A 20407-nucleotide genomic window follows, 5' to 3' on the forward strand; every position below is an offset into this window, starting at 1 on the left:
CATAGGGCAACAGTTGTGAATGCTCCACAGAGCTGTTCATTTTATTTGTATGTAGTTGCGTCCAATGGGTGAATCTTATTACGTAATTTCTTGTTATAGCTACAGTATCCAAGGTTTTACTTTTTTACTTGCTCATTTTTGATCACTACATCTGTACTGGGTGCACCATCACCTTACTGAATCTGTATAAAATGACAAATGTATTGCTTGTGACCATTACAGAATGTACCAGACCACAGAGTACATTCAAGGCTTCACAGAATCAGGGGAGGTTTCATAAGTTTCTCAAATCTAGACTGAGGTATTGCAGTCATTCACTGTTATCCCCGAGCATTGCCAGTCTTCTGGCGACAGTACCTGCAATTCACATTTTTAAAACATTTATGGAGAAAAAGAATCCTTTGCTATTATGAGGGCTGCTACTTTTGGTCTACTAAGGACTACTTATGAAGATTACTTATTTGTACTTGCAAGTTATTTGTTTAATCTTGGTGCTTATAGAAAAACATAATAAAACATTTGGAGGTGTCAGACCCTGTTCAGGAGGTCCCAAGGAAGACATGGGCTACTGGCCCAACCAACCGTGGTAGTTGAGGGTGTCTGCCGCTGGTGTCCTGAGGCTTGTCCTACCATAACTCTTCAAACTGGGCCAAGTTCAAACCTTTCCACACATAATCAAGTGTATCGAGGGTGGAATGACACATGCTTCTCATAGGGGTAGTGAGGAAGGAACTTGATCAACCAACAGGCACAGCAATTTCAATGTCCAGCCATTGTTTGTCTATTTATCAGCGAATGTACTTCTTCTTAAGATCTCAGTGGTACTCTATACTACACAATTCAATCCAGTATACAGGATAGTGATCCTGGTCACGACTCTTGTGGAGCTACACACCTTATACCCCTCTGTTCTACCTCCCATCTGCTTAACCCTAGATGATACTATCCCATAGGCATTTATGGTAAAAGCTTGAATATGGCTTAGGCGCAGATTTTAGTGCCCCACAAGTCAAATATACAAATACATTCACCCATTTGCTAGATTTCTTATCCTTGCTGGTGAAGTTGGTAGGAATTCAGTTGCTTACTCCTTTGTGCTCAACTAGTGCATGCGCAGCATCCTGATCCCACTGCTGGCAGAGGCAATCGATCAGATACAGCTACTCAGAGCCAGGCACGGCTCACGTCTAGCCATAAACGGTAGCCCAAATTAGACCAGTTTCAATCGGCGGTCCTGGAACCACCATACAGTTTGCTGGTTCAGCAGCTGTGACTCTGCCTTGACGACCTCACTGACTGAGCCAGATGCAGCCCTGACTGGGGTCATGCGAGCACCAAGACAGTTCTAACCCTACATGAGCTGATGCGAACACCCAAAGCAGTTGTAGCAACAACTGGGCCAATGTGCAGAAGCATTTAGACTTCTCACAGTTTTCACAAAGAACTGCAGAAATATGGGATATCCTCTACAGCACTGGGCTCTATTTACTGCGCTCTCATGCAGTCTGAATCCTCTGGCACCTAGACACTAGGCAGACCATCAGCTACTTGACCAGAAGATACAGACTTTAGGTGATGCCTCCTCACCCCTGACATCGCAGTCCATCAAATACTCTCCGGAGGACTTCCTTCCTTGGTCATGAAGAACGTGGAACTAGAACAAAGTGGGGGTGTTTCACATTATATATACAGATGTGGATACACCATCCCAGACTTTGGCTCTTGTTTAGAGGTGGTTCTCGAGCGTTGGATCTTTCATAGATTCACATGCTTGAATCATTCCCAGTCGAAGTGGGAGTCCCATAGAAAAGCACTATGTAATAGTAGCATAGGCTATAACGGCTACGCAAAGTCATTTCGTCGACCAAGGTGATCGCCACTAAGTCACTGTCAACGGCGGAGTTGGCCTCTACTACAACAATGGCACTGAAGACGTCGTTGTCATCGAAAATAGCGCCATCGACTGCATCACCAGAGTTGACAACACCATTGATGATAGCACCGTCGACGACAGTCAACTACTACACCTTCGATGCCCCAGTTTACAAAGATTAAAATTACAAAAATACCTAAGACTGCTTTGAAGCTTGAAGTGACCACTCCAAGCAAGGTGTCACCTTTGCTACCCAGTCACTTATTGGACTTAGAAGAGTCAGATGATGACGGGCCTTTTGGGGATGCACACTGTTCTTCAGAGCTCCACTTGAAATACCAGGAGGCAAACTACTATCAATCATACTATGCCCCTCCTATTTGGCATTATGAACACTGCTTCTCCTTCCACACCAAGGAATATCCCTTCGCTGATAACACCCAGGAGGACACCTACCTCAAATACTGCAGCACCTCCAAGGGAGTATCACCCCTACTCAGAGGACGACAGCAATATCCCGGACCCTCAACATCCACGGGACGAATGGAATGACTACCATGTCCCAACTCAGTCTTCTCCACCACCTCATCCTTCAGACTCCATAGCACAGTAGTAGCAAGAAAAGACCATTTAAATACGGACATCACAAACTGAAGATGCCAAAAGTTTTTCCTTTAAATGTTTTTGAGCATTTCAGTTGTGGCAACCATGTATAGATTTTTCAGTTTTGCATATATTTATAACCGGGGGCAATGGAATTATCTGGCAGTGTTAACTAAATTATTCCACAATAAAAGGCAAATTATGCGGGTTTTTTTATGGCAATAATTATTTTGCCATTTTTTACACATGTTAATACTGTATGAGTAAAGATATCACCTCATTCGTACCAGTTTATCAACCAAATCCAGGAATAAACAACTGTTGCCATGTTTTTACTAACTTCTGATTCATTTGAGGTAGAACTATTTTTATTAAAATCTGCAGATTATGCAGCAGATGATGGATTGTGTGGCAATGCATAATAATGCCAAAAAAGTCACGCTACAGAATCGCATAATTCCATTTGCCTTGTTTATAAGCTACAGTACAAGTTTCTACAGTGCAGATAATTTTGCATTTTACTTCACCAACATAACACTTTGAAAATTCAATTGCATGGCAGCTACTCCAATTTCACAGTGGACACACAGCCTTTTGCAACTTCCCTGGTCTCTCGTATCTCCACATTTTATAACTATATTTGTAAAGCTGGCTGGGAACTGGAGGTAAATGGACACCTTGAAACTCACTGCAGAAAATATGTATTACATTTTCTTCAGAAAAGCAGCCGAATTAGATCTTCACATTATCATGAATTTGACTCTAGAATGAAGAGCAGTTCGAAAATAATCAGTTGTTAAGTGCTTTGTTGGGGCGCACCATGTCCATGGCAAGCTCTTCCACTGGACTAGAACAATTCAGTGTCCTTTTTATCATAGTGGCACCAGAGCTCTCAAAAAAGTCCTTCAGAATTATGTTACAAGGAAGGCTCAAGTAAGTTTTTCTTACCTAAGAAACCTCACAAAGATATTTGCTTCATGTTGGACGTTCAAAAGAGATTTAAATTGAACCTTGAAACTATTTTGGTGCAAGCAAGCATTTTGTCATTACATTTGCAGACACAGTGGAGCTCCTAATATATATATATATATATATATATATATATATATATATATATATTTCTACATCCTCTGCCATCAGGGCTGAATGATTGGTTTGTCAGTAAGATTAATAGCGCCACCCAGTAAAGGTCAAAGCACTTTCAGACAATAATTTTAAAACTCCACAGGGGCCATAAAAACAGAATAAAACAATAATATTACAGAATGTGCCCACTCCGGTAGACACAAAGTACATTTATGAAGAATAATCTAGAGAAATGATTATACATAAACATACATGGCTCAAGCTTCATTTTGTTTTTAGAAATTCATCCTGGCTTCTAGACAATGCTGCCCGGTGGGGCAAAGAGAGATCAATCCTTTCCACTCTGTGATACTTACGTGCACTGGTAGCTTCTCTTGTGGCTTGCTCCAACTGTTTGAGCTCAGCTTACAGCCGCTGCCACCTCCACTCGCCATGTTGGAGCCGTCACCAAATCCACAGGGCGCATCCGCTATGTGGCAAGTCCACAGAACTCAAGACACTGGTGAGAAGGGACCGCTCACCTCAGGAGTTCACAGGCAAATACAGTTCTGCTTCTCACATAGTCAGAGGGTGCGTGGAACAAACTTCAACCATAACTGGCTTCCTGACATTGAAGGGACGCATGAGCTTTGTGAGAAGAAACCATTGATCTTGCAACTTTAACAACTAAAGGCTAGCCAATCGATGTTGCCACTGGTATTGCTCACAAAACCCTAGAGACCAAAGGCGGTGGAATTCAATGCAACTCTTCTGCAGGACCTCACTGGAAAGCTTAATATCCGGTTCCTTCATTGAACGCGTTGCAGATTGAGCTTGGTGACCAAACGCTAAAAGAAAGCAAAAAAGAAAATGCATTAGAGGCACTTGGAGCTTCTCTCTCCATTAGTCTAAAGCAGTCGCCAAATCTGCTTTTAGAGTATAAGAAAACATTTAATAATGTGAAGCCCAGATAGGTTTATGGTTTTCTATGAAAGTGCAATTAGGCAAACCACATGCTCAGGATGAGAATGACAGCGTGAAAACAAATTCAACTTGGGACTACTCACTACAACCTTCAATGCAGATCCTACATTGAATTGTAGCTGCACACAGGCATTTTAAAGAAGGACTGCACATCTCACTAACCGCATACGAGTCACTTCAGCTTTCCTTATCAGTTTAGGAGATCTCTACAAAGATCCACCAGATATACGCAGGGGTCTAAAATAAAGATCAGTATGTTATACTGTAAGGTACCTAAAAGCGAGTGTACACAAATCACGGATAACAAGGGGAATGGGAGTGAAGACTGGAGCACGTCATAGCCTGTCGTGTGTGCTTTGACCACATACAACAAAGAAAAATAAATACTGTTTCAATACTTTATGAACTTCAGAAAACCTTGTTTAAGCCTTGATGTTGGAGTGATCTTACTACGGATACCCTGCAGCCAGGAGATTGCAATTAGGAACTACACAAACAATTAGTATGATAAGCTCAGAAGTACTGAATAATGACAATAGCAAAAGGGAGTGCTGTACAATTGGCACCCTGCCGCTTAGCCAGATCTTCCTTTGGCAAAATGTGCCTGTAAACACTGGACCACTGGATTCCTAATCACATTCAGTATACTTGGGCACTAAAATCTTTAGGAAAATTTGAGCCTTTCTTGGTTCTTGAGGAAAACGGATATGTTGTTCCTGGGCACAGGACAGTTAGGGAGTTCCTGGTGTCCAACAGTCATGCGTTGGGAGCACAAATAAGTGGTGCTCTCAGATGAGGCAAGCACTTACATCTTTTAAAGGCTGCAAAGTTCTGTGTAACTGAAGAAAACATCTATCTATATGTGATATCATGAAAAACAAGACCAGAACAAAAAGTATATTGATGTAGAATATAGTTTTAAAAGGTGATATGGCAATTTTCCTTTCATTATACACTTTTTATGCATTACGTGCACTGTTTTTCCGTTATGTTTAAGGAAAAGGCATTGGTCTAACGTGAAATATGCAACAGGGATTTGACAAACAGCAACATATAACCCATACACACTATCCAATAATAAAATGCAACAATCTATATGCAAGTGTGCTATAAATCAGAATTCAAAGTACTCACAATCTTGGCAGAAGGGTCAGACACAAAAGGGAAAAGCCTATCTGCCAAAGATCACAACGAGCATGGTCATGTGGGGACGCCAGGATTAGAATTCCTATCTCTTTGTAACGGAGTCCTTAAATCATGTTATGTTATGTTATGTTATAATGCTTTTATAGCGCGCACTGTTACTCGAGAGTGTCCTGGCGCGGAGGAGAAATCATCCCTGCACAACAGCCTAACTGCAGGACTAGTGCCACTAACAGAACACAATGCATATTTCTGCCTTGCAGATGTTTGAAGCTATGGAGTTAGACAGATCCTACAGAGATATTTTTGTGGCTAGACCCACGTAGGAAGAGAGATCAACTGACAGATCTCCATTCCAGCACTGAAATCCAGAGGAGACAACTAATCTAAAATCTCGACATTCGAGCAGTCCTAAAATCATCATTTAGCCCAGCAAAGTTTCAAGAGGAGGCACTGGAAGCCGAGTAAGTCAGAGCACACAAGTCGCCTCCCACCCCAATTCAAAATCTGGATAAAGCCAGTTCACCACTTGGCCAGTAGGCAAGAATCTGTTCCCCAGTGCACGCAGAGCCCCCCTTACAGAACTGTGCGCCAAATGGTCTGCCTCCTGACCTACCAGAAGCCAATGCCACAGTGAATCCAGACAGTATGAAGCATTGTGCAGCCGCTGCTTGGTGGTGCAGGTAGTCGGCGAAGGTCCTGCAGTGCAGTTTTACTTTTGGTCAGTGATGTTGTCTCTCTTTAAAATGTTTGGCTTGCAAGATATCTGTGCCCGTTTGTAAGTGTTTTTCTCAGAGGGCCTGACAATCTACACCTGTTGGAAAAGAATACAGGAGTACCTCTAGTTGGACCACAGACCCAAATGGAAAGGGTAAATCTGCTCAAGCATCCTGATCAGAGGGATTTTATCTTGGCCTAGTCTACATTTCCCTGCAAAACATGTTCTGAGTTACTGGAAACCAACCTATCAGTGCTACCTTGTTTTGATTTGCAAATCAGCTGAGCATAGCAGTGAATGTACTTTGTGATAGCTACATGCACAGTAGCTGTGTTCATGACCTACACCTGTCACAGTTGTAAAATGGGCCACGAGACATCAATCCTTACTCAACGTTATCTTGCATTTCTAAATTAAAAAGGCAGAGAGAAAAGATAGGGGTGAGTTTATTAAGTTTTACATTACGAGGATGGTTATTTTTCAACTCATATGTCTAGTGCTCCAAACCTCGGGTCCCTCCCTGTGCCGTAAAACAAAAGGTGTGGAGGCGAGCTAATACTCTGGAATATTTCTGTTCCTGTTTACTGCTAGTGGTCCCAGAGCTGACCTGGGTGAGAGCAGGTAAGGAACATGTTAGAAGACAGAACCTGCAAATAACTGCATGTGGTAACAGCACCCTGGACCCAAACCCTACTCTACAAAACAGCCACTTTCAAAAAAAGGAGGGTCAAGGAGCGTTGCTTGCAGTGACAGTGGTCGTTCAGAAATCATGTATCCATTCAGCCAGAGGTGATAAATGTATGCATGTTTTAATTCCTAGGACACTGCAAAGAGTGGCATCATAGCTGCCAGTTAGCTCTAACTTCCTGTGTTAAAAGTAGCATTGCACGCCTTAAACTGCAACCCTCAGTTAATTAAAAAAACAGGACCAGTATTGGGAGTCAGACATGACATTGTGCCACTTGGCAGCAAAGCATCTGAACCTAGAGACTGTCAGAAAGAATGGTTTGCCTCCAACCAAGGATCAACTACCCAAAAAAGACTACATTCGTATTGAGAACAGGCACATTCAATAGATTTCAAAACTGATCAAACCAACTTGTGACAATACTTTTCCAAGGCGAATATTTGAATGCAACAATGGACCAATAGAGGAACCAGACCTTTCACATCTGTCCCCTGTTCCTACGTACCCTCTAGGCCTGTGACATCTATGTAAAATCCTGGCACTATACCCAAAGGCTTTTTGTGATGTATAGTTTTGCCATTAACGTGCTAAGAGTAGTTTCATTTGTCACAGCATGCAAAGCATTATTGGCTGTAGTGTCATCCAGCAACTTGGCAACAAAGCATGGTATAGTACCATCATAGTGGCAACATGATGTATGTGAAACGTTCCTATCTAAATGCACTCAGCCCCGTGGTTTTCCTTGTACCATTACCACTATGGCTTTAAAATCCAAGAATGCCAGTTGCTGTTTAATCAAAATAAAGAAATGGTTGAAGGTGTCACGCCTGACAGAGTGACTTGGCAGTAGTGGACCCTGGCCAGGGCTGTAAGTGGGCTGGGTCCACACGGGTCTCAGACCTGGTAGCAATTAAAAACGGTCACTGAAACGGGTCCCTGTCAGACCCTTTATTGAGGTCCCTAATCTTATTGGCAAAACACCTAAACATATCTCCGCGATTAATGTAAATAATGTTATGGTAATACAGGTCATCGACTTGGTTCCTGATTATATTTCACATGTTTAACACTGTTATGGAATGCAAGATTGCGTAAACTGTTGCCAGGACGTTGTGCTTTGTATATTTTTTTGTGTGTACCATATTAGTCTTGTAAGGTGAATATTTTGAACTAGGTCGCCTCTAGATGTTTATAACAAGCGAATATTGCCAACATAGAGATAACATAACTGGAGTGACTGAGACACTATGAAGAGCACTACCCCTTGCCCTCAGTAATGTTTAATTCACAGACTAAATTTTACAATTGAAACATTTTTAATACTAGTTACACCAAAATAGTTATTTATTTTAAACAGCTAGCAACCATTGGCAAATGCAATGGTACTGGCTGGTATTAGATGTTATATAATTGTATTTATATAGCGCTTAATACCCCTGACAAGGCATTGGAAGCTCTTTACGGCGCGTAACACACACTGCAATCAAACCCAAGGTTAGTGGTTAATCTAGTGGTTATTGCTGATTAGTGTGGTTAATCATACGCCCTACAGAAATATTGCAGGCATTTACTCCAGTTACTTTGTGAAATATTAATAATACCAGGTAGGTCAAGTCATTAGTGGGGTCTATGTAGTTTCAGGTGAATGGTTGGTGAGATAGAAAGGCAGGTGAAGATTAGGCAATGTTAGATTACGGGGATTGGGTAAAATGAGAGGTAGTGATCTATGAAATGAGTTATAAAAAATGCAAAATTTTCAATAAGAAGGATGGAGGCAGGCAGGCATGAGATGAGGGGAGGCTATTCTCAGAAATCAAAGTTATAAAAAAGAATGAAAAGGTAAAAAGAGGGTCATTCAGAAGAAAGGAGAGAAATCAAGCTGGACGAAACCACAGTCAATTTTCCATGCAAGATTTAGGAGTATAGTAGGAGATGACTTTTGGAGTTAGCAAGCAATAGGAGACTGTAAGCTGTTAAAAAAGAAAGATCGTAATACATAATGCTCCATATCCGAGGCAGAGATTTATGTCAGTTGTGTTATATATCTGAATGCAATAGCAAATCTCAGAAAGGCACCAAAATACCTGTGGAGTGGTACGCAATGGGAATTATAGATATTGTTTACATGTTAAAACCATGCCCTTAATTACAGTCCACGCACCTTTTAGAGACCTTCCACTTTTTTTATTCCACTTAAAGCCCTGACAGCTAACACTTCCTACCTGTAGGTGCAGAGTGGCCCCGTCACATTCTCCACTCTGAGCTACGAGTAATTGTTTATCCAGAAGCACGCTGCATTCTAAAAACTTGTAGTTTTGCATTAATGGGGGCTGAAAATCCCATAATGGAAAGTGCTGTCAGCTGAAAAGCCAGGTCTGGCTGCATGTTTCATGCATGCTATGGGGTCACCAAGCAGCAAGACTTTCAGTCACAGCTGGACTTCCTTGCTCCAGCAGCCTGCCAGGGCCCTTCAAATCTTCCTTTAAAATGAGGTGCTGGCACTTTCAGCCCCACACGTGCAAAGTGGTCTGGGCTAAAAAAGCAGGCAGGGCTAGCATGTGCCACCAAAACACGGGGCTGGCAGCTCACCTGCAAATCGTATGATCAGGTCAACAAACCTATCAAGACTACAATGCCCATAAAGCACTGGGTTATGAAGACAACAAAGCCCATAAAGCACTGGGTTATGAAGACTACAAAGCCCATAAAGCACTGAGTTATGAAGACTACAAAGCCCATAAAGCACTGGGTTATGAAGAGACAGGGCAGGAAAGTGTGCGTGACGACGTGGGGTGACGGTGGACACCCTACAAGTAAGAGGCCTCTGGGAGCAAGCCTGGCTCCATTTCCAGGCAGCCCTTGGGACCTGCGGGTGTGGACAGCACCGGGCTCAGCCTCCCCGGGTCCAGCGGTGACAGCAGAGCCCCGTGGCCCCCAGGGGTCACACTCACCCCCGGCAGTGGCCCGCGCAGGCCTGCAGCGGTTGGTGTCGTCCAGGCGGAGGCCGGGCCCCGGTGTCTGCGGTGCGACGGGTGCCCGGGCCGGCGGAGAGCCTCAGTGCTCCGGAGAACGGAGCTGTGTGACTGGGACGCAGCGGGCGACGCCTGCTGATGACGTCAGTCAGCCCGGGTGGCTCCCGGCGCCGGATGGCGCGTTGGGGCGGAGTCTAGCCAGATTGACCGGCCATGAGGCGGAGGGTAGACGCTAGAACAGGCCGCGCTGCCGGGGTCCTACCATCGCGGGGGTCCTGAGGTACCGACAGCCTGAGTGGGACCGGTAAGGTCAGGCAGACACCCGCGGACAGAGGCCATTGGCACACTCTGTGCCGGTGGCACGTGCGCTCTCCGGAACATCCCGCCGGCCAATGGGCAAGCGCATACAAAGCCTCACGACCAATCCAAGGTCACCATACTTCCCACCGCTTAGGAAGTACGATTCGTCCTACCTAATTGGCTGTAAACCGCTCCAATTCGTTTGCCCTCTTTAAAAGGCAGTAGTGTAGAGCACCGGGCAGTGGTTTCAGTTTCACATAATTAGTCAGTGCTCTGCTTTGACACCCATGACAACTATTTATATATTTGTTTGTGTATTTATTTATGCATTTTTATTTAGCATGAATATTAATCAAATGTGCCAGAGCGCTTTACATCAGACGTATGTCGTTACATGGATAGTTACAAAGGACAGCTAGTGGGCTAACAGTAATTTAGAATGCTGGCATGGCTGGGTTCCTGAGGCTGTAAGTGGTGCCTCTGTTCTGCTGAACCTGCAAGCACAAAATGGTTTTACTTTGCATTAAGGTTTTATATAGACGGATTTGGGATGCTGTGAGCAACCAAGGTGCACTAGGAGCTAATCTTATTTTGGAAGTCAGTGTGGTGTTGTCATTGGGCCTGGTCGTACGTGCCCTAATAATCACATGGAGACCTTAGTGTGGTGGTGGCCAGATAACTGAGCCAGTTCAGCCTACTTTCATCACGCACATGGAGGTCACAGCTACTCCACCCCTCCCCCCCCCATGCGACGGGGAGACTTGGACTCACCCATGACCTGGCAACACTACATTCCTCCTTCACCGGGAAATGACAACAACAAAACCCCAACTGGGGCACCCCTTTGCTGTCATCACAGACCACAAGCCCCTAATCCAGCTGTTTCAAGGCTCTTCATCACGACCCCTTCCAAGGATAGATAAATGGACCCGGCAACTGCAAGAATTGCAATTCTTTGTCGAGTACCGCCCCGGCACCCGAAATCCAGCTGAATTCCTGTCCAGGCATGCCTGGCTGGTCACGCTCCCTGAAGCCGCAGAGGCTGCAGCCACAGAAGATTATATGAAGATGATAGTGGAGAGATCCAGGCCCCTTCTGATCTCCCTGGAAGCTGTCATAGAGACCACAAAGCGTGACAACTGTTTACAGATCTCCATCCAGGTTGTCACCTCGGGTGATTGGAGGACACTACAAAATCCAACACCACTGTGCACGGACACAGCTCAGTCGATCATGAAGGCCCTATATCAAGTTCGTCAAGAGCTGTCTGTGACCAACGATTGCTGTCTCCTTAGAGGTACGCAACTTGTGCTGCCTGAAGACCTTGCACAGAAAGTTGCACTCCTGGCGTACGGAGCCCACCAAGGGGTCGTCAAGTCCAAGAACCGGCTGAGAAGCAAGGTCTGGTTCTCAGGCCTGGACCAAAAGGTGCGACACTGTCCTGTCTGCCTGGCCACTAGCCAACTAGATCAGCCAGTGCCAGTCATCACAGAAGCGGCTCTGAATGTCCAAGGAAAGGAGTGAGCGCAGACTTCGGTAGTCACCCTGGAGGGAAACACATGCTGGTCGTGGTGGACGACTACTCACGCAACCACGAGGTGGAGATAATAGCAACAACGTCTGCAGCAGAGCTAATTCCGAAGCTAGAGAAGCTCATAGCAACACACAGGCTCTTCAGAGAAATTTGTACTGATAATGGACCGCCGTTCGCTAGCTCCGAACTAATGGACTATCTAACATCCCACAATAACTAGCACCACCGGATAACCCCCCGATGGCCCAAAGCCAATGGCGAGGTAGACTGCCTGATGAGAACCCTCAACAAAATGATCAAGATCGCATTGGCAAAGAACCGCAACCTGGAACAGCCATTATACCAGTTCTTAAGAGAATACCGGCTCATCCGACATTGCGCCAGCGGCATCTCTCCAAACAAGCTATTCTTCGGCAGGACTGTGACCGACACCATCCCGCATAACCCTTTGTGGGAAGAAACACCCAGGCCTCCGAATCAATGAGACTCCCAGAGGGCCGGCAACAATGAAGAAGCCTCCCGTAAAAGGCACGCTTGAGAACACCCTGTCCTAGTGGGTGACCAAGTGCTAGTAAAGGACTGCCATCCCGGAGGGAAGTTCAGACTGCCATTTGAATTAGACCCGTGGGTAGTAGTGTGTAAGTCAAAGGCACAAAAGTAACAGCTCAAAGAGGCCAAGAGAGAGTGACATGTAACATATCTCAATTCAAGAAAGTCCCAGAGGACAGTACCGAGGAATTCCTGGCTGCTGACACGTCAGGAGGGGCGGCTGTGACAAACCCTCAAGGTACCAACTAGAAGTGTGACCTATCACCGAATCCAGATATCCTCGCGGAGAACTTATGTGCAATGCCCTCTCTCAGCACCTCCCAAGATACTGATCTCACCGCTGCCAGCTGTGAGAGTTCTGGAACTAGAGAAGGCGAACAACCAAAAATGCCCTCGCCCTCAATGAGATGCAGCCAAGCACGGTATGAGTTGCGGTCGCTCTCGAGGCCATCTCAGAAGTATAAAGATTTTGTGTCCGGGTGATCCGAGAGACCGACAAGTCTGCTGCTGCGAGCAGGTACCGGAGTATCCTGTGATCAACTAAGACAGTATGCTACGATAACTGTACCAGAACAGGGACTACCATGTGAACTCAATTTCTGAGTATCGCTGCTTCGTTGGTGTGAGTGTGCGGATGGCAAAGGGCACCGGAGCCCATTCTCCACCTTCTTGTCGCTGGGCTAGGACTGCACCTAGGCAGGTGGGGCTGGCATCCACTACAAGTAGTGATTCTCTCCTGGGGTCGAAGTACACCAGTGTGGTATCAGCTGACAGGGCGGCTTTGGACCGTTGGAATGATTCTTCTTGCTCTGGTCCCCTTACCCATGAGCTGGTCGCTTTGGTCAGGTTTCTGAGAGGGCTGGTGAGGTCTGATAGGTCTTGATGAACCATCCGCAGTAGGTCACCATGCCCAAGAAACTGCGGACTCTGAGCACTGTCATTGGATGACCATGTCGGGGTAAGGGCTGATGCCCTTGTCAGAGAACTGGTAGCTGAAGAAGCGGATATCTTTCCGTAGGAAGTCACACTCTCCCGGTGAAGCGTGAGTCCGCTTTCTCTGAGACATGAGAATATGGCCTGGAGGTGAATTAGATGTTCTTCTAATGTGGGAGCGTGCACCAAGATATTGTCGCTCACGTTGAGTACGCCTTGCAGCCCTTGGAGGACGCCTTTGACAATGTTCTGGAAGACTTCAGCGGTGCTGGAGATGCCTAAGTTGAGCCTGGTGTACCTCCAGAGCCCTGTGCGAGTTGAAAAGGTGGTAATGGGGCAGGAGTCTGGGTGTAGTGGTATCTGATGTTAGCCGGACCGAAGATTAATCTTGGAGAACCATTTGGAGCCTGCCAGCTCGCCGATGATGTGGTCTACGGTCGGTGTGAGATGGCGTGCCCGCTTGATCGCCAAATTTGGGACTCTTATATCTAAACAGATGCGTACGCCGTCAGGCTGTTTGGGGTTCTTTGCTACTACGATGGGGGACACCCATAGCGTCGTTCCTCCCACCCGTTTGATGATGCTGGTTTCCTTTAGGAGTGAGAGTTTGGCCTACACCTTTGGTCGGAGATGAAAAGTGATTCTTCTGTGCCTGAGGGCCATCGGAGCTACTGACTTATCAATGTGCAACTAGATGGCTGGACCTTTCAAACACCCAATTCCCTCGAACAGCGGTGTAAAGTCCTGTAGCAGGCGGTCGAGGTCGTGTGCTTGCACGTCAAATGCAAATCGGATTAGGTTGAGGTCCTAAGCTGTGCGGCAGCTAAGTAGGAACCCTGACCCTTCTTGCGACACGTAATCCTTCACGCTTTGATGGGTGGCGTCATGAGAGAAATCTGCTTGAAAAATGCAACACAACTTCAGTGATAAGCGGTTGCCAAATGCGTACACTTGCAAGTTGGTGCTGCGAAGTTCTGGCGGGTTAGGCAGGGTGCGGTAGATGTTTGCAGCCATGAGTTTTATGGTGGCTCCTGTGTCTATGAGCAGAGCGATGGAGTGGTCTTGCACTCCGATCTTGCATATCGGTGCGGTCTGCCGGGCAGCGTTGAGCGTCCATGTTCTCTCCACGTGGACACTGGCTATTTCATCTTTATCCATGTCGCTGCTGGACGTGTTGTCTGGGTGCAGTTCTACTGCACGCACTATCTTCTGCATGCCTTTGGGCCATCTTCTTTGCGAGGAGCGGCACAACTTGGAGAAGTGGTTCTGTTTACCACATGCACTGCACGTTTTGCCAATCGCAGGGAAAGTTCTGTTGTGGGGTGGAAATAAATGGAGGCAACACCAGGGATGAAGTCACACTTTAGCCAATATGGTCTTTTCAAATTTCTTTATTCTTCTTTAAGTAAAAACGACAGGACAACAGCCAACGTGTTTTGTTCCTTTTATAGGAACTTCATCAGGGCTGAAATCAACATGAAACAGTACATAAATAACCACATACAAAATACATAAGACCAAATACACACAAATATAAATATGATCAAGATAACAATATATATATATATCATCAGTGAGCAAGGGCACGGACGTGCCCGAAACGCGTCTGATGACTTTTACCCACCTTATGAATTAAAAAAAAGCAAACTTTACATCTTTGCCTCGAGTGCTGATTTTGGTTGTCCGCGAACTTTTCTGTGCAGGAGGCACATAGTGGAAAGTTGGAGGTATATATATATATATATATATATATATATATATATATATATGATGCTCCAATTCTTCTTTACCAAATAAGGCAAAACAGCACTCAAGGAGTTCGTGTCAGCCACGCAAGATTTTATTCATGGAGGGGCTTACACAGACGCCTTTCGGCGTGCTGCCTTCGTCAGTGTGAATTACACAGATACAACAACCGGCATGTTAACAAAGTTTTCCATGAATCATGAAAAGTGACAAAGGACTAACCCCACTAAAGTCACAGTACGCGCCATCTTGGAGTTGTATAGATACATCATATAAGTCCATGTAAGGTGCAAATCAAGCCCACCAATGGGCTATTGTACGTAGACAGGGGGGTATTTGTGACATCAAAATTGTTTAAAACATAAACAAATCATAAGGCCGTGGATCGGCTAATGTCCTCTATCATTTCATTTCATCATGATTTCACATATATGCAAAGATACATATCTTATTTATACCGAGTTGAAATAAGGTGCATCAAATTTCGACAGTCAAAAATTCATGTGCATTGGCCAGTTCAAAGTCATATCTATAGTAGATCCTTCTTAAGTTCAAATTTTCAAATTCTTTCAATTCATCGATTATATACTATAGAAAAATATATATACAAAGTGCATGTAGAAACATCCCCGCACCAGTGGCAGATTCATATATGCGGCTATATAGAGCTATATAAAAGACAAACATACTATTGCACCTTTGGCACTAAAACCTAATATGACCACAAAGAACAAGACCAACAATCCATTTGCACAAACATTGTCTGCAAAGATATTCTAAAAGATAAAACATCACGATTACCACAACATATATATACATTTATCCAAAACACTTTATACGCAATTGGATATTTTGATCCTTCCATTTATTGTGACAGTTATATATAAAAAAAGTAAAGAAAAAAATCCCAAAAGTAAATATACATATATACAAAAATCAGAAAAGATAAACCCGAGGAAGGAAAAAGCTCACATCATTGATTTCTGAGATGATACTCATAGTTACAACACAGGAGTACAGCAAACTCAAATACATAAAATTTGAGCTGAGCAAAACAAAGAGACCAGGAAAAAGAAAAGAAGAAAAAACAAAGGAAAAGAAAAAAGAGAAGAGGACAAATAGGTGAAAAAACAGAGGAGCGTGGGAAGGGGGAAAACAAAAGCAGATTGGAAGAGAAAAAGAAAAAAGTAAAGGGGGAAGGCAATATAAAAGACGGGAATTGAAAGAAAATGGTGAAAAAATAAGGAAGCAAATAAAAAAAAGGAAAAAAGAAGAAAAAGAGAAAAGCAAAAGGGAAAGAACGGGGGGAATATGTCAACCAGAATCCATTGGCACATCAAATCAATCATTGTTTCAACGTATGAGTCAAATCGGATCATCTAATAAATCAGGAAAATGTGGATGTAATACAACCGGAGGGGAGAGGAATATGAGAGTACTCTCACCCAAAAAAATTCCTGTGCGAACCACGTCCCACTCTATGTATCAAAACGATAGTCAGCCCCACGAGGCAGACTACGTTAGATCTGATTCCAGCCACAGTAATCTGACAACATTTATGTAAAACACACACATGTTTTATGCTCGCCGTTGCCTCACTATGTAAGTAGCCTTTATCCAATTTAGATAGAAGTACTACTTTCAATTATTAAGTTGGTTCAAAGAGTGACATCTCTACTGTACATTAATAATCAACAAAAACCATCAAAAATTCTATTTAGAGACGCCCACTTATAATGTCAAGTATACCGTCAATTTGGTCTCACCTAAGCGGTGTCTGCTCAATATTCCGACTGAATCGAATTAGCTGTAGAAGATCCCTCAAGGGTATTTGGCGGGACTCTGCATAGTTAAAAGACCTAGAAAAGTCCGGCCCAAGAAAATCTAAAAAGAATATATATATAACACAGAGACAGTTTGATTAAAGTGTCAACAAAGTCTAAATCGCAAGGTATTATAGATTGACACTGGGGATACTGCAAAAAGTGTCCAAAGGCACAGGAATAATATTGATATTGACGAATAGCATCGACCGCAATCGTCTGCAAGAATATATCGCAATGTTACTACCAATAAGATGTCATTCAATATGCTGTGTCTAAAACATACCTCCAAACAATACCAATTGGATAAGTGGGTCCCATAAGTAGAAGGGTGATATATCACAATATTGTTACCAATTAACTGTCATTTCAACGAGATGCATTTAGGAGAATATACCTCTAAGCAATACCAATTAGATACAGGGGTCCCATCAGAAAAAAAGGGTAATATATGGGGGACTTACAGCAGCAATTTGTAGCTACCGGCGATCCCCCCAGGCGAATGAAGTGATAATACACTTCAGTCGAGAAAATCTGAAATGAAACATGTCACAGATAATTCAAAGTCGTCTATATAATGCGCATTTATCCTTATACGAAGTAACTTGGACACTGCATGTCCCACGACACAAAAATAATGACCCTATGCTGGAGCCCCCAGAACATATAAGGTAAACCCCACCGTACTTTTCCCAACAAATTCCAACCTTCCACAGTATTGTTAGTATTTTATAACAACCATTATTTGCGCGTTAAGTGTGCCCCTCTATACTGTCTCTTGTAATATGTCATACTATGAAAGAGATATAAAAACATAATTCTTTCCAATATCGAGTAGATAAATCCCTGAGTTGACATAGCCGCGGCATTAACCCATAAGCCCAAATAGCTAGATACCCATACCAATCCCCACATGCCCCACCGTCAGAGCGCCAAGAGTAAATCGTAACACCTAACTTCAGTTACATTATAATCGAAGTAACCCTGTTGTAATTTAGCAGCGATTAGGTTAAGCATTAGCAGAAGACATCTTGTATTTAGAAACTATCTTGTCCATTGTCTGGACTCCATTTTTTATTTCTGGCAGCCATTTTGTTTGCCATGTGCTCGGTCCTACCTTCCTGTTAACTGCTCTTGAAATCTGCCTAGAGACGAGATATATTTAGCTTCTCCTGCTTCACACATGCTCAGTTGAGCTTACAGCTGTCCTCAACTTGTAACTGTCAGGATGTGTCCACCAGAATTAGCTAACTGTTAGCCCCTCCCACTTGTTGTCTGTACACTTTCTGTATGACCTAATATGTACCTACAACCAGCATTCTGTACTTGTACCGCCTTCATTTGAGCCCTTGTGTGGTTATAAAAGGACCAAGCTCCTTCCATTCAGTGTGCTTCGTCATGCACTACCGAAGGGTGTTGTGTGAATGTGGTTCCACCTCATGAGGTTTAATAAACTCTGTACTTTCTATTCCAGTTTCTGTGCCAACTTTTTCCTATTGGTCTAAGGACGCTGTGCAGAGAAGGGCGAATCCCTAGCACTGGTAGGCCTTGCTGAGGCTCACCACCACACATTGGGGCATTCCAACGCGGGGCTCATCGGCGACTCGGATGCCCGGAGGACTGGTCGAGATGAAGGATTGGAATCTCGCTATTGGACGCGATCGCTGCCTGAGGAGACCCGAGTTTTGGCACCCACGGCGGTTTTCCTTTCTTTCTGATCTGACCATCCAGGTGGCGCCGGTCCTCGACTGAGATTTCTTCTGTTGATTCGCCGTGCAGTGACCATTTGGTCGATTTGAGAACTTGGCAGTTGGAACCTGGACACCATTTGATTGGTAAGAACCGTTCTGCGGCACTTGCTGTTGGTTTTGACGCCTTTGATTGGTAAGGTAGTTTAGTAACACTTACTGCGGCTTTGTTTGTACGATTGGCCAAACACGATTCCTGGAGCATTGCGATACCACTTGAGACCGAGGAAAGAATCTGCAGTGTTGGGAAAGACTGGTTGAGCTACCGCCCTGGGTTAGCGAAACGGAGAGCCGATGTGGCAATGGGGGGGGGGGGGGGGGGGGGAATCAGCCCTGCGTTAATGTAGTGACACCCGCCTTGGCCCGTGGTGAAGAAATCAGCGGCTGCCCAAGGGATAAGAGCTCCAACGATTGTTTTCAATGAGTTTTAGAAAGATCAATTATCACTGTTGCTGAAATGAATAACAAAAGAATCATTTGTGCTGTAGGGTTTGTTGTTGCCCTGGTGGTTCTGGCGATAATCACCTGGTTTGTTGAGAAAGTGGCTCCTGCTCGACAGCTTTTTTTGCTCTACTCCAGCTCCAGTGGAACACCATTACTATAAACTTCCCTACCATGAGCAGAAACATCGACAATCTTATTTAAATAATATATTCATCCAGATGTTGCATCATACACACAAGGCTACGAATGCTACCAACTGTTGGGTGTGTGGAATGATACCTGCAAACCAAAAGAAAGGAGGAGCACCTTTTATTCCTCTACCGTTTTCCCATAATGGTTCTTGTCCAGCTTGGTATGCTCTTTTGTTTGCTTTTGGAAAGCCTTCAGTAGGAGGAATTATCTTTTGTCTGAATAAAGTATGCTATCAAGATAAAGATTGTTATCCTCAAGCCAAAGGGACTAAATGGGAATGGGAAGAGTACCAACCGGACAATATTTCGACACCATATGTCTTCACGAATATGAGGAACATTAAAGACAATGGACCTTTTGTAATTTCTGTGACCAGAGCTAAAGCAGAACTATGTATAAGTAGTGTTGTGAGAATTCCAGTAGGACTGAGTGAATGTATTTTGACATTGATGATTGAAGGAGCTAACAACAGTAGTTTTACGTCTTCACACAATTCGTATTTTGTATGTGGTAATAAAGGATACTATCAATTACCTGTTGGGTGGTCCAGGGTATGTTACATATCATTTTCGTTACCACCTGTGTACTTGGCCCCTCCATCATATCACCTGAATTTTAAGTTGTATAATGACATTTCCAAGAATAGATATAAACGAACAATAAGTACAGATGAAGTTGACCAGACAGATACCACTTTACAACAATTTGTCGATTTCAATTTGGGTTTGTTCTTCTTTGTGGGTGCTGCATTGAATAGTAGAAGGGTAAGGCGATTAACTCGTGTTGTGGAAGCTGTCACCAATCAAACAGCTATGGCGCTTGGGAACATTACAAAGGAACTGCAAATTTCAAGAATTGTAGCACTCCAAAATAGGATGGTGCTTCATGTGGTTTTGGCTGATCGAGGTGGTGCATGTCGCATCATCGGTAGCAGTTGCTGTGTGTTCATACCAGATGACTCACCATCAGTATATGATGCAATCTCCAAACTGCATCAAACTGCATAAGATTGCTGCAGAAATTCACACAGAGACTGGTACATGGACATTTTCAAACTGGATATGGACACTCGTTGCTACTAGGGGTTGGAAA

At 44.1% G+C, this 20407-nt stretch overlaps 1 protein-coding gene across 2 annotated transcripts in view; it reads right to left on the reverse strand.

Moving 5' to 3' along the window:
• SIN3B (SIN3 transcription regulator family member B) overlaps positions 1 to 10431 on the reverse strand; it is a 121205-nt gene extending 110774 nt beyond the window's left edge. Inside the window, exons 1-2 of one of the 2 annotated variants that reach the window (XM_078669354.1) lie at positions 10309 to 10431; positions 3919 to 4389 (exon numbers count right to left, since the gene is read on the reverse strand). In XM_078669354.1, coding sequence (XP_078525480.1) covers positions 3919 to 3996 — 78 coding nt within the window. In that variant the 5' untranslated portion in view covers positions 3997 to 4389; positions 10309 to 10431. Of the gene's footprint in view, positions 1 to 3918; positions 4390 to 10025 lie in introns of both variants that reach the window. The other variant, XM_078669353.1, reaches the window with a different exon arrangement.
• Positions 10432 to 20407: the final 9976 nt, after the last annotated feature.

This window comes from Lissotriton helveticus, chromosome 12, assembly GCF_964261635.1.
Source record: "Lissotriton helveticus chromosome 12, aLisHel1.1, whole genome shotgun sequence".
NCBI lineage: Eukaryota > Metazoa > Chordata > Amphibia > Caudata > Salamandridae > Lissotriton > Lissotriton helveticus.